Source organism: Sinocyclocheilus grahami, unplaced genomic scaffold (genome assembly GCF_001515645.1).
Source record: "Sinocyclocheilus grahami isolate Dianchi unplaced genomic scaffold, SAMN03320097.WGS_v1.1 scaffold649.1, whole genome shotgun sequence".
Taxonomy (NCBI): Eukaryota; Metazoa; Chordata; class Actinopteri; order Cypriniformes; family Cyprinidae; genus Sinocyclocheilus; species Sinocyclocheilus grahami.
The window spans coordinates 207,803-221,577 of record NW_015505828.1 but is presented as its reverse complement, the minus strand read 5'-3'; the positions used below and the strand labels follow the sequence as shown (position 1 = coordinate 221,577).

Below are 13,775 nucleotides of genomic sequence, written 5' to 3'. Positions count from 1 at the left end.
CCGCCCACTCTAAAGCGGTACTGAACTGCAGTGGAAACGCAAACCGTGCCGAACTGAGCCGAGCCGAGTCGTACCACGCAGTGGAAAAGCGCCATTAGTAGATCTGGAACCTGGAAGTGGTAAACACATACACACGCTTATGGATATTTTTTCAGGTTATGAAACCTTACCCAGATGGTGTGTCCAAATATCTGTGAAAATTTGGTAAAAAAAAATGAAGGCTGCACTTAAAGATTACATATTTTACACATTTCTGGAGTTTTATTTTAAGTCTTGATGTCCGTAAGAAAATATATTTGCGGTATAAGTACCAAAAACCATGGTCTGTCTAATTAATATTCATGAGCCTCTCTTCTGATTGGCCTGTTGTTTTCTGAGTGACGCACGGCCAGGCCAACCACAGGTAACTAGGGTCATGTATGCTGTAGCCTGCTGTGGATTGGTGATACTCACAAGTAAGGTCAATAGAAACACCGGTAATGATGGTCACTGCTGAGGGAAATGTAGTCCGGCCTTACATGTTTGAGCCGAACTCAGACCCCGAATCGGCGACGACAGGCGACAACCAGCCACCTCCTCGAACGCGCTTACAACAGGATGTTTCAGAATGGTAATCTGACCAGCCGAGCGTTTGCGATCACGTGAACTTGAAGACACTTGTACAAATGCGGATGGGTGACATGAATGGAAAGGATTCCAGATTGGCGATGTAGTATTTGGTTTCTGTATTTTGTACCGTATTTTCCTGCGCTCAAACCTGCCAATCTAAAGGATCAAACGCCGTGTATGGCGGTTTGTGAATTAGCGTAGACTTGTAGTCTAAATAAAACAATTTGCAACTGTTACTATTATTACACTTGTATACAAAACTTTGTATTATGCTTGTTATAGAGTGTGTGATGTCACGTGCACTACGGTTGACGCGGTTGTCACGGCGACCGTCACAGCCCTACTGTGCAATGATGTAGTTTCCTCTGACATCCAGACTGAACAGTGTTTTCTCGACATGTTTCTGTGTTGTTGTTGCTCAGCAATGGCATGGACGCGATGTTGTCTGGGGGTTTGGCAAAATGAAGAGTGGGACTGTGGGCGGTGCTCGGGGTGGTGACTGAAGGCGGTGACTGAGTAGTTCTGACGTCACCTTTTTTACGGAAGTCACAACGGTTCGTGAAAAATCACAGCTACTTTATGCAGGCTGTGTGCATTTGACTGTGGATGAAACGTATATGGTAGTTACATAGCACCTAGACCTCAGTTATCATGAAAAAGCCAGGAAATGTCAGTTTTGACAATATGGGACCTTTAAAAACATGCCTGCTTTTCTCTTCTTTGAAGACACTTCATGGCATGGATTTTATGATTTTATCTAATACTCAATGCCAGCGCTGCTCTGCCTTCTGTGACCCTGCTGAAGGCTTCAGCTGTCAACATGTGAAAAGAGATGGCATTAATCTGTGTGCATTTGGAAATATTAAGGAGTGTTTGGTACTGCTTTCCCAAGTCTGCCTCTGTCTTTTTCTCTCTGGGAATGTTTACCCACGCTGAGACTAAAAAGCTAATGCTTTTCCAAGGACATGCTGTACACAGCACATGGAGGACGTTCAGTGCCCTGCTCAGACTTACACGGCCCCCGTGTCCATAAAACACACACACATAAACTGGAAATGGATGGTCAGCATCTTTTACACCTTTTTTTTAGTGGTTATGTCACAAATGTAAGGCTCTATGATTTCCATGATGCAGGTCAGAATCACGGAATCCATTCACGAAAATAGAATTTACAGTATAATTTGTCCGGAATTTGGAAAATCTGATGAATAAATCAAAAGTGGGGCTTTTATATCAGCTCTCTGTGAATATTAATGTGCAAAACGTCAGCATGTTCAGAATGTTGTTATTATTGTAAAAATATTAATAAATGAATAAATTATTGTGATTGAATTTAAAGTTTTTTGAATTCAGTTGATTAGGCATGCGTTCTGATTACTGACATTTAATTCAACCATTAAAACGGAATCCAGAAAAAAATACAAAGAAAAAAAAAAGGAATCAAGAAAAATTAGAACAGAAAAAATAAAATTTTAGCAAAATGAAACCGAATTTGGGAAAAAATACAATAGATTTCCTGCATGACTAGGGATGTAATTATTCACTCAATTCACGATGCGATATGATTCATGATACTGATTTCATGATACAATTTTCTCATGTTTTTCTTTTCTTTTTTTTAACAAAATTAGATTTAAGACAAATAAATGAAAAGGTGTCCTTTTATTATTTCTCAGACAAAATGCTGTATATTTCTTTGTGAAAGTGAAATATGTCGAAAAACAAAACTAAATTGAATATTTAAAATCCCAAATCAAATAAATAAATATTGCAAATAAAAGTGATCTCTCAATATAAACAAACTAAGGCTATTCCTGTGCTCTTTCTTTTTAAAATGAGAGGCAACCACTGCATTTTAATCACGATCCAAAGTTACAAAGATGCTGCAGGAGCTGTATTTAATCTAAATTAGATTATATAATTTCAAAATTTAAAACAAAAACAGAACAGACTTTAGTTTTGTGAAACTATACTACATAAAACTTGTGGTGCATCGTTACATCCCTAATGGTGACAATAAAGAAAGGAATTTGTCCATATGAAAAAAAAAAACAGAATTGTTTGTTTAATAAAAAGGAGAATCTGTCCAAATTAAACAACCATAGACCTGAAGTTCATGTTTGACATGTAAGGTTATTTATGAATTAATTTTTTTATTCAAATACTTTCTCCTGTCCAAATTGAAAATGCAGAGACCGCTATAATTGGCTTAACCAATGGTGTGAGATTGAGTCAGACTTTCTGTTTGCACTAATCATAGAAGACAACAGGAGTGTTTGAAAACAATCATTTTTGCAATGAAATGAATGGTGCAGAAATCACACACATCAAACTCTATACTAAATAGTGTACATGCGACACATGCGGCCTCTTGGCTTATTCTATTGTGATTATTATTGGTCATTCGAAGTCTTCTGGGGTTAAAATGTTTGGCTGTAATGAGCACAAAACTCCTGAACTGAACTTTCCCCCAGATAACTGATTCCCAGCGTAACTTTGCTAGTTTTGTGTCTCTCATAACACTCCACAGTCTTCTCACATAATTACATTTATCCAACTTCTTTCATTTATCTATTCATTTGTAGCCACGTAATACACAAGACAATGACGATCAGGACCACGGTCCCCTTGGCTTCCTCTGAACTAACACATGCTCATTGCATTGCTGATAAAACCATATGAGTGAACTGTTAAATATTAACCACTTTCACGAAGAGCAATGTTCACTAGTGGTGATTATTTCCTGTGATGATCTCTGAGGTTAGCTGTACTAAATGCACTCAAAAGGCCTCGTTTTCCTTGAATGTGTTGTGACTGGTTGACGGAGCTCAATCTGATCGGACTGTGAGCCATCACAGTACAAATGCTGCTTTGTGTCAATTTTTTACGCTTTTGTTGACAACGGTAAACTTAACCACTTAATTTTGTCAGATGTCTGCTGTTAATGGTTAAGGTTACAGCAAATGTGTGCATAAACAATGGATGATCGTCACAGGTGGCAAACTTTTATACAATGCGTTTTAATTATTGGGCATCGCTTTGGTATTGCTTACATATTGGATACTACAGATGTAGACCGGATTAAAGATGTTTTGCTGAAGCGCCAGAATGCGTTCCAGATATCCGCTCATAGAGAAAGAGCCATCGGAAATCTTTTAGAGCAGACTTAAGTTTAATTAGACTGCCGGAGGAGAAGAAGAAAGACTCATGATGCACGTTGAGCTGAATCGTCTCATTCCTTCATGTATTGGTTTATATTTATAGCCCATGTTAGTGATGGTGGTCGTGATTAGTCTGCCGCTTATTAGATGATAGCAAGCGTGGACAGATTGCATCCAATCAGGTGCTTATCGTTAGAGTCATCAACCCAGCACATCATCTCTAGTCAGCGGCCCACTGCACTGTTTGTGTGCGCACAAACTTTTACTTTTCATCAGAAATAAGGAATATTTCAAGTTTTCTTTAACCTAATGACCATATACCACATGCGAGTTGCTGTCGGAGTGTGTATAAACAAGCAGAATCCACGTTTGCCTATTACAATAATTAACATTTTACATTTTACAATAAATAAACATTTAAAATATGCTAACATCGCACTGCTTTGATAGTCTGACCATTTCTTGAATTCAGCATGAAATCCAATTTCAATAATTTCCTTATTAAACAAAAAGTTATAATCAGTCTTTAAAGTCATGTCATCTTAAAATTGGTACGTGGTTCAAGTGAATTAAAATATCTGCAAAGACCAGAAGAGACATGGAAGATGGATGTAACTCTCTGTGGATCATTGTTCACATGCAGCTCCAAAAATTGTTGTCGACGCAAAAGCAGATACTCATACATTTCATGCAGAAAAGTAAGCACTGAAACACGCATTTCCTAGTGAATCCTCAGGCCTGCAAAGCTTACATTGTGATTGTGTTCACCGTAAACATGCATGCCGTTTGTTTGTACACAAAGAGGGACGGGTCGAAATTATTGTCATATTAAAATAATTGGTAATCAACAGCATGCACAGCTGGTTTACATAAACACTCGGGTGAAAATTCTATTTTTGTTTTGCCTTAAACCATCCTGCACTGTGTGTGTGCGTGTGTGTGCGTGTGTGTGCGTGCGTGCGTGTGCGTGCGTGTGCGTGCGTGTGCGTGCGTGTGCGTGCGTGTGCGTGCGTGTGCGTGCGTGTGCGTGCGTGTGCGTGCGTGTGCGTGCGTGTGCGTGCGTGTGCGTGCGTGTGCGTGCGTGTGTGTGTGTGTGCGTGCTTGTGTGTGTGTGTGTCACCACAAAACAATAAGTCTGAATGTAGTCATATGACTGTGGACAGCGCTTAGAAGGTCTAGACCGCTTGGTACTTTGAGTGTGTGTGTTTATGTGATACACAAAGGGCCTACTGAGAGCGCTCAAGAATCACAGTGTACACAGACTTCTCTCAGTCTCCCCAAAGACTCGGTGAGGACGATCCCTTTCACTCGCTTACATTGTTCAAACTCTTCCTTGTCACAGAACCTACAAAGGCAGTATTTTAAGGCATCGTAGGAGCAATTGCTGTTCCAAACATAGAGAATGAGATGAGCCAGAGTCTGGCTTTAATTTCATGCCATAGAGGACTGGTTCCATCCAATCAGCTGTTGCATATGCGGTGTAGTATATTTCTGCATGACCTTTGACCTTGTGTTTGTGTGTTTTTTTTTTTGTCTCTGCAGCCCAGAATGTGACGGTGGAGGAGATTCTGAATGCCTACAGACAAGCATGCCAGAAGCTCAACTGCAAACCAATCCCTAAAGTGCTCAAGCAGATACAGGTAACGGACACATTTATTCATGCAGTCTCTCACATCTGCAAAAACATCATGGAGATTCTTCAGTCCTGCGTTCAAGACTAGTGATGCAACAAAAATATTCGTCTGAAAATTAAAATGAAACGGTCTTGGAGGGCTGAAATCATTGACTGAAACGTGACGCTAATTAGCGTTTCTCCGATGGCGTGTTTTGACTGTGTTAGCGGCTACAACAGGTTAACATGTCAGCTCTGTCGAGGCTTGACAATATTGATTTCTCGATTTTAAATCGATCTTTACTTTGGTGAACTGAGGTCTTTCTCTATACTGGTTTCCATTAATGCGTGAACAAAACTTACAAGCTTTGCGCTTTGATAGGGAAAAAGTCTGGGCTCTCAAATTCTGTCTATTTAATAACTAAATTCAAACAATAAATGTGACCCTGGAACACAAAAGCAGTGTTAAGTCGCTGGGGGATATTTGTAGCAATAGCCAACAATACATTGTATGGGTTAAACTTATAGATTTTTCTTTTATGCCAAAAATCATTAGGATATTAAGTAAAGATTGTGTTCCATGAAGATATTTTGTAAATGCCCTACCGTAAATATCTCAAAACGTAATTTTTGATTAGTAATATGCATTGCTAAGAACTTCATTTGGATAACTTTAAAGACGATTTTCTCAGTATTTTAATTTTTTTTTTTGCTCCCTCAGATTCCAGATTTTCAAATAGTTGTATCTCAGCCAAATATTGTCCGATCCTAACAAACCTTACATCAATGGAAAGCTTATTTATTCAGCTTTCAGAGGATGTATACATCTCAATTTCGAGAAATTGACCTTTATGACTGGTTTTGTGGTCCAGGGTCACATATGTGATTTTGATGCTCTTCAATGTGACGTAAAGTTTAGCCGCTACAGTTCAAGTGAAATGCATTAACCTCAGGAAAGCCTTTCACTGTCTATAAACTCGTTAGTCAGCTAGAAGAAGTTAACTTTAGAGGAGCATTTTGTTAAATATATGCACTATACTACATATCTATTATATTTTTACTGTTTTTATTTTAATGTATTGTCTTAATGTATGTTTGAATAAGTCAGTCGTGAAAGTGAGTTTTTATTTCAGCCACCTGATTGATCAAAGGCCTCATTGATCTGAGCTCATGCACCTCGGTTTTTGAGTGAATTAAGCATTATTTGTGGATAATTTTGTTAATGTTCACTCAAAAGCTGCCGTGCATAAGCTCAGATCAATGAAACTATGATCCGTCAGTTCCAAAAAAGAAATGCAAAACCTGTCCTAACTGAAAGAAAACAAATTGCTGAAAATATTTAAGCCAATATTTGGTGATATAGCATAACAAGAAATGTATCAGCAGTTTTACAAATGTAATAAGTTGGTAAAAAAAAAGTACAAAAATCATAAAAAAAATTGTACATTTATTTTTGGGGAAGTTATACCCTGTGTGTCAGTACGTTTGAGTCCAATGAGATGACATTAACATTAAAATCCATTAAAATCCTCTCTGGGTCAAAATGAGAGGAATGCAACATGAGGGTTAAATACATTTATTATTTATAGTCTAACATTATTCTATTTTAATTCTACTTTATCTATATTTATCATCTTTTTTATTTATTTTTATTAAAAAAACAAAAAACAAACACTAGCTTTCTATTTTTTCTATTCTATCTACGTGTTTTTCTTTGTGTGTGTATGTGTGTGTATATTATATATATATATATATATACACACCTTGCTGCGTGTACTGTGTTAGGCTAACCGAGACTTGTCATTTGCACTTATATATTGTTGCTCTTTTGTTAGTTTTGAATGCTTTTATTGTCCTCTTTTGCAAGTCGCTTTGGATAAAAGCGTCTGCTAAATGACTAAATGTAAATGTAACATTTGAATGCAATTTCCCTCCTCCTCCTCAGTACGAGTGGTGAAGTCTGTGATTGGTGAGTAAAGATGGACGCTTGTGTAACAGCAGAAACACAAGGCTCATTGAAGTTACATTAGAAAGCTCATGGCAGCGTTAAATGTCAGGTTGCTGACTCTGAATGCGTCTGACTCTTGGCTGATCAGAGAACAGGTTTTTTCACAGAGAACGGTGTTTCACAGCACAGACATCATAGCCTTCAAAGCTATGAATTCAGCATTTACACTGGCAGATTTTCAGCTCTTAGTCCATTTGTTTCAGTGTGTGGGGTAATCAGGAGACATGTTATAACACACAGACACACACACACACACACACACACAGTGTATTCGTCTGTGTATTTCTTGAGTCTTATGTGTGCAGGTGTAGATTTACAATTTTGTGAGTTTGGCGTTTTTTTTAAACCACTTGTCATTGCCCCACACTTTGTACACTAGAGTTATATCAATGACCTACCTGTCCGATTATGTTCATCTCTCAATAGTTAACTCTCTCTGTTTATTTTTCCCAACACACACACACACACACACACACACAGTGTATTCGTCTGTGTATTTCTTGAGTCTTATGTGTGCAGGTGTAGATTTACAATTTTGTGAGTTTGGCGTTTTTTTTAAACCACTTGTCATTGCCCCACACACTTTGTACACTAGAGTTATATCAATGGCCTACCTGTCCGATTATGTTCATCTCTCAATAGTTAACTCTCTCTGTTTATTTTTCCCATAGGACTTAAAAGACCTGACACAGCGAAACGAGTGCCTAGAACTCAAAGGTGAGCCGGAAATCTCCTTATCACAATGTTCAGTGTTTGCACGGTCATTGAAAGTTCAGGGAATTTTAAAATTGTATATGGAATAGTCATAGACGTTTAATGAAATAATAAAAAGTCTTGGAAATATGAGTTTTTCTTGTTTTTAAAATGTTCCTTAAAATATTTGAACCAGCATTAAAAAAAAATCCTGAAACTCAATTGTTTTTTATTTAATTCTCATTCAGCAAGGATGCATTAAATTGATCAAAAGCAACAGAAAAGCTATTAAAAGTATTACGAAAGATTTATTTTTCTAACAAATGCTGTTCTTTTGAGCTTTCTATTCATCAAAGAATCCTGAAAAAGAAAATGTATCACAAAATATGAAGCAGCACAACTGTTTTCAACATTGCTAATAATCAGAAATGTTTCTTGAGCAGTAGTGATGGGAAGTCTGGTTCTTTTCCACGAACCGGTTCTTTCGGACAGTTCGTTTCAAAAAAACGGTTTATCGGTTATTTTACGCCCTAACGTAATGACATAATCCGTGATGATATCAAGTCTATCGTCCCGGGCTGGGATGAAAATACACATTCAAATATATAAAGTCAGTAATCATAACTTCAGTCAGTTAAAACATCATAATCATGATTAGTAGCCGATATATCGGCCGATATATTTGGCATTTTTTTTAAATACTGGCATCGGCCGATAAGTTTTCCTGTTTGGCCGATGCGTTCGAGGCGGGACTTTTATTTTGACGGCACTGAGAGCGGCAGCGCCTGAGCACACAGTGCTCACGTTCTCCCTCTTGTTCGTTGTTGCTGTTAACAGTTCTCGGTCTAATAATCAGATAGAACGGTTAAACAAAGGAATTACAATGTATACAGAAAGTATTATAACGATTGCTTTTATATTATTAGTAATAGAAAGGCAAACATTATAATACTTCTTGTTTGCCGTCAGCATTCAGCAAATATGCATTTATATCATTTAAACAAATCTTTGAATGACTAATGAACATTTAATTACACAAACCTTGCAAACTTAGTTGTGAGATCTTGTGAAGTGTGCATTTGTATCCTGTACGTTGTACCCAATGCACACACACTTCCCAGAATACTGAGTGCCCTGTTGGTTACAGTGTTTACTTCCTTTTTTTTATTATATTTTTTATTAAATATTTATTTATTTGTGAAAAATACTTTGTCATCTAAAGTATAAGTATGTTTATCATATTTATTTGTTAATCCATTTTCAAATAATTTTTAAATGTATTAAATATTAATTAAAATAAATAAAATTATACCGGCTTTATATCGGCCATCGGCCACCCTGCTTTCCAAGGTATCGGTATCGGCTGTCAAAAAAACAATATCGGTCGACCACTAATCATGATCTGAAAATTTTACAATTAAGTTTTGCAACTAAGCACCCAAATACAGTAACAGGCAGTGATGTGCATACGAGGATTTAAGTTTTGAAGATATAAAGTAAATTAGTTGTCGTCAGTGCAGAAACCATAATCCACTTACTATGCATAATCCATTGCGATTTATTTGTTATTAAATAAATTTACGTTTCGCCAGATAGCCCTTCATTCAAGTCTGCGTTAACTGTAAATACAGTACAGGTATTTCATAAATCATCCCTTATTCCTATTAAACATAGAGTCTTAATTATTGTCCAACTTCCCAAAAAAACCCTTTGGCCTATAACCTAACAGAATCTTCAACTGAACAAAGTACACAGATTAGATACATTCACCTTTTTTAAAAAAGTAAAATAAAATATATTTATATTATCACACTTTCTGATGTTTAACAAAATACTTGGATAACATGCTTTTCGTCCTCTTGAAAAATGGCACGCGTGCGCAGTATCATCAGCTCATCGGTTCTCAAATCGGACGTGTCCGAAAGAAACGGTTCTCGGTTGAGTGTACCGGTGATCCGAAAACCGATGCAAGCGGTTCTTGACTCGAGAAGGAGAACCGCTCCAGCAGTGGGCGCGTACGTTCGTTATCCGGCTCGCTGCACACATGCTGCTCTGCTCGTGTTCATCTTCAGTTCTCTCTTCACAGCAGTTCAGTCAGTGTACTGTTTGAGTAAATGAATTACTCCGGGATATTGGTTTATTTCGACTCGGGGAGTGTCAGCCACGTTAAAAAAGTGAATAACTTGAGTAATTTGTGGATTAATGCTTACTGGAGATGCGAACCGTTTCAAACGATTCAGTCCGATTTGGTGAACTTGTTCAACCGGTTCACTAAGACACTAATAGACATCACTATTGAGCAGCAAATCAGCATATTAGAATGATTTCTGAAGGATCATGTGACACTGAAGACTGGAGTAATTCACATAGAAAACAGCTATTTTAAATTGTAATAATATTTTTCGAAATAATAATATATTTTAAACTGTACCAACCACAAACTTTAAAATTTTGTGTATATTATATACATTTAATGAATTAGGAACATATAAGTCATGGGAATGTTTCATTCACTCTCACACACACACACACACACACACACACACACACACACACAGGTTCTCCGTTGAGTTCAACCTGTTAAGACTGGTTTGTGTTGTTAATGGGTGTGTGTCCATAGACGAGCTGATCTCACCGTCAGATGATTCAAGTTTACTGTACATAAGAAATTAGCAGAAAAATCATCACTGCGCGTTTGACTTTGATGTGTTTGTACCAAATAAAAACATATAAAGAGCCGTATCAGTGCAGAAGTTAAATATAATATCTCTGTCTTTCTCTCTCTCTGTGTTTTCCTCTGTAGGCGAGAAGCTGGATTATAAATCATGTGAATCTCTGGAGGAGATCTTTAAGAGGGTGCAGTTTAAAGTGCTGGATCTGGAACAGACAAACTTAGACGAGGATGTGAGTGCCGCTCCTTTTTACCTCTTTCGTCTCATTTCCTGACCAGCTTTATGACGGCAGGGTCATTCTTGTTCTTTCTCTTTCCACCTTTAAGACTGCCTGAGCTTCTGTTATGGCGAGTGCAGCGCTCTGATTTCGTTTATCAGTGCCGTTACTCAATGAAAATACTCATCTGTTTAGTGTGTTTGGTTGAGGCATGTGTCTGTGTGCAGACTACATGTGTGCTGTTCTGATACGGTTTGTGTTTGTCCAACATAAACACAGATATCAGGAGACATTAATTCAGTCTGGTTACTTAAGGTCGCTCCAGGCCTCTGCTAACTGTGCTTGATTTAATGCTATAATCTTGACATGCGTCATAAGGAGGGTGGATCTCAGCATCTTCCATGTATACAAACACACAACTTAAGGGAGTGTCATGGAAAACTGGATTTTTTTCTCTCTTCTGAAATAAATAAAAGATGTATACATATTCTAACCATTATTATTTATGTATATATTTATTGTTTCATTTATTTATATTTTTTTTACATTTATTTTAATGTGATGGATTTATAGATTTTTTTTTTTAAATAAAAGATGTACTATGCATTGCACACATTCCAACCATCATTTATGTATATATTTGTTTAGTTTATTTATATTTATATTTATTTTAATGTAATTCATTTTATTTTTAATTTTAATTTTTTTAATAAAAGATGTACACATTCTAACCATTACTAGGCCTATTTGTTATTTGTTATGTTATTATATTTATTTTTGTTTATTTCATTTATGTATATTTATTTTAATGTGTTTAAATTTGTTGTATTTTAATTTCTACTTATTTTATTTTATTTTTATTGCGCATAACTACTGTGCTGGGATCAGTTTCTCCTACCTAAATCCAACTACTCCTTTAAGTGTTATTGGTTGTTTGTTTGGCCACGGCAGGTTTTTGTCCCCCAGCCGCAGTGCTGTAATCGGCATGTTCGTTGTTTTTCTGTGTCTATAAGTATTTGTTGCACTCCTGCTGCTTCTAATCTTCTTTACCTTTAAACCCTCTTTATGAACTGCTTTGTACTTGTTCTTGTTTTTGACTCCTCCAGAAACATTGAGCCTGTCCCTCCTCCTCTGTGAGAGCTCTTGTATGCAGTCATTTATGTATATTTATTTTAATGTGTTTAAATTTGTTGTATTTTAATTTCTACTTATTTTATTTTATTTTTATTGCGCATAACTACTGTGCTGGGATCAGTTTCTCCTACCTAAATCCAACTACTCCTTTAAGTGTTATTGGTTGTTTGTTTGGCCACGGCAGGTTTTTGTCCCCCAGCCGCAGTGCTGTAATCGGCATGTTCGTTGTTTTTCTGTGTCTATAAGTATTTGTTGCACTCCTGCTGCTTCTAATCTTCTTTACCTTTAAACCCTCTTTATGAACTGCTTTGTACTTGTTCTTGTTTTTGGCTCCTCCAGAAACATTGAGCCTGTCCCTCCTCCTCTGTGAGAGCTCTTGTATGCAGTCAGTGTGTGTGTGTGTGTGTGTGTGTGTGTGTGTGTGTGTTCAGGTTGGAGCTCAACACCATACGCTGCTCCTCAGCAGAGCTCTGACCAATCAAACACCGCTGCGTTTCACTTCTGTCCTCATTCTGTATGCCAGCGGAGCGTGACTGTGGGTCTGTCACAAGCGCAATCCCCGTGCAGAATAGTGCAACATGTTTAGCATTATTTAAGAAATATGTGAAATCATTTTTATTTTACTACAGATTAAACTATTTGACACTTAGTTCTTAAAGGGATAGTTCACCCAAAAAATTAGTTTTTTCTTTCTGTTAAACTCAAAAGAAGATATTTTGAAGAACACCAGTAACCAAACCATTCTGGTTCCACATTACCCACCGCTGGGGGATATTTGTAGCAATAGCCAAAAATACATTGTATGGGTTAAAATTATAGATTTTTCTTTTATGCCAAAAATCATTAGGATATTAAGTAAAAATCGTGTTCCATGAAGATATTTTGTAAATTTCCTACCGTAAATATATCAAAACTTAGTAATATGCATTGCTAAGAACTTCATTTGGACAACTTTAAAGATGATTTTCTCAATATTTAGATTTTTTTTGCACCCTCAGATTCCAGATTTTCAAATAGTTGTATCTCAGACAAATATTGTCCTATCCTAACAAACCATACATCAACGGAAAGCTCATTTATTCAGCTTTCAGATGATATATAAATTTACCCTTATGACTGGTGGTCCAGGGTCACACACACACACGCACACACATACACACATATATATAAATATATATATATAATATTAGGGCAGGCAGTTTAAGGAGTTAATTTAATTAGTTATGGAAAAATAACGTAATTGCAGTATTTTAACACAGTTAAGGCACCCGCCCCGCCCCAGACCTGTACGTCATCTTATATTTCATATGGTTGACTGTTGACAAACATGATGCAGGGCAACAACCATATAGTCCATAAATGCAGTTATGTGCCCCTAAAAATCAAGATGTTGCAGCTGTATGAATTTTGTCTCATGTTTTGAAATGAAATTACTTTTGTGGGTAATTTCTCAGAGTAATTAATCACCACATTGTGTAATTAATTAGATTTAAAAATGTTTAATTGATTAACAGCTCGAATATATATATATATATATATATATGTAGGCCTGTTTCACTCTAGAGATCAAAAGATTGCAAAAAATTTAGGAGCTCAAGTGGATCATGACTTTCTCATGATCTTTCTCTGTCTCTCTCTCTGTCTCTCTCTCGCTCTCTCTCTCTCTGTC

The 13,775-nt window shown here is 36.8% G+C and overlaps 1 protein-coding gene across 2 annotated transcripts in view; it reads left to right on the top strand.

Moving 5' to 3' along the window:
- LOC107558564 (protein phosphatase 1 regulatory subunit 37-like) overlaps positions 1-13,775 on the top strand; it is a 37,226-nt gene that overhangs the window by 13,790 nt on the left and 9,661 nt on the right. For both annotated transcript variants that reach the window (XM_016242221.1, XM_016242220.1), the window contains 3 exons: positions 5,313-5,410; positions 8,062-8,107; positions 10,887-10,987. In XM_016242221.1, coding sequence (XP_016097707.1) covers positions 5,313-5,410; positions 8,062-8,107; positions 10,887-10,987 — 245 coding nt within the window. The remainder of the gene's footprint in view (positions 1-5,312; positions 5,411-8,061; positions 8,108-10,886; positions 10,988-13,775) is intronic.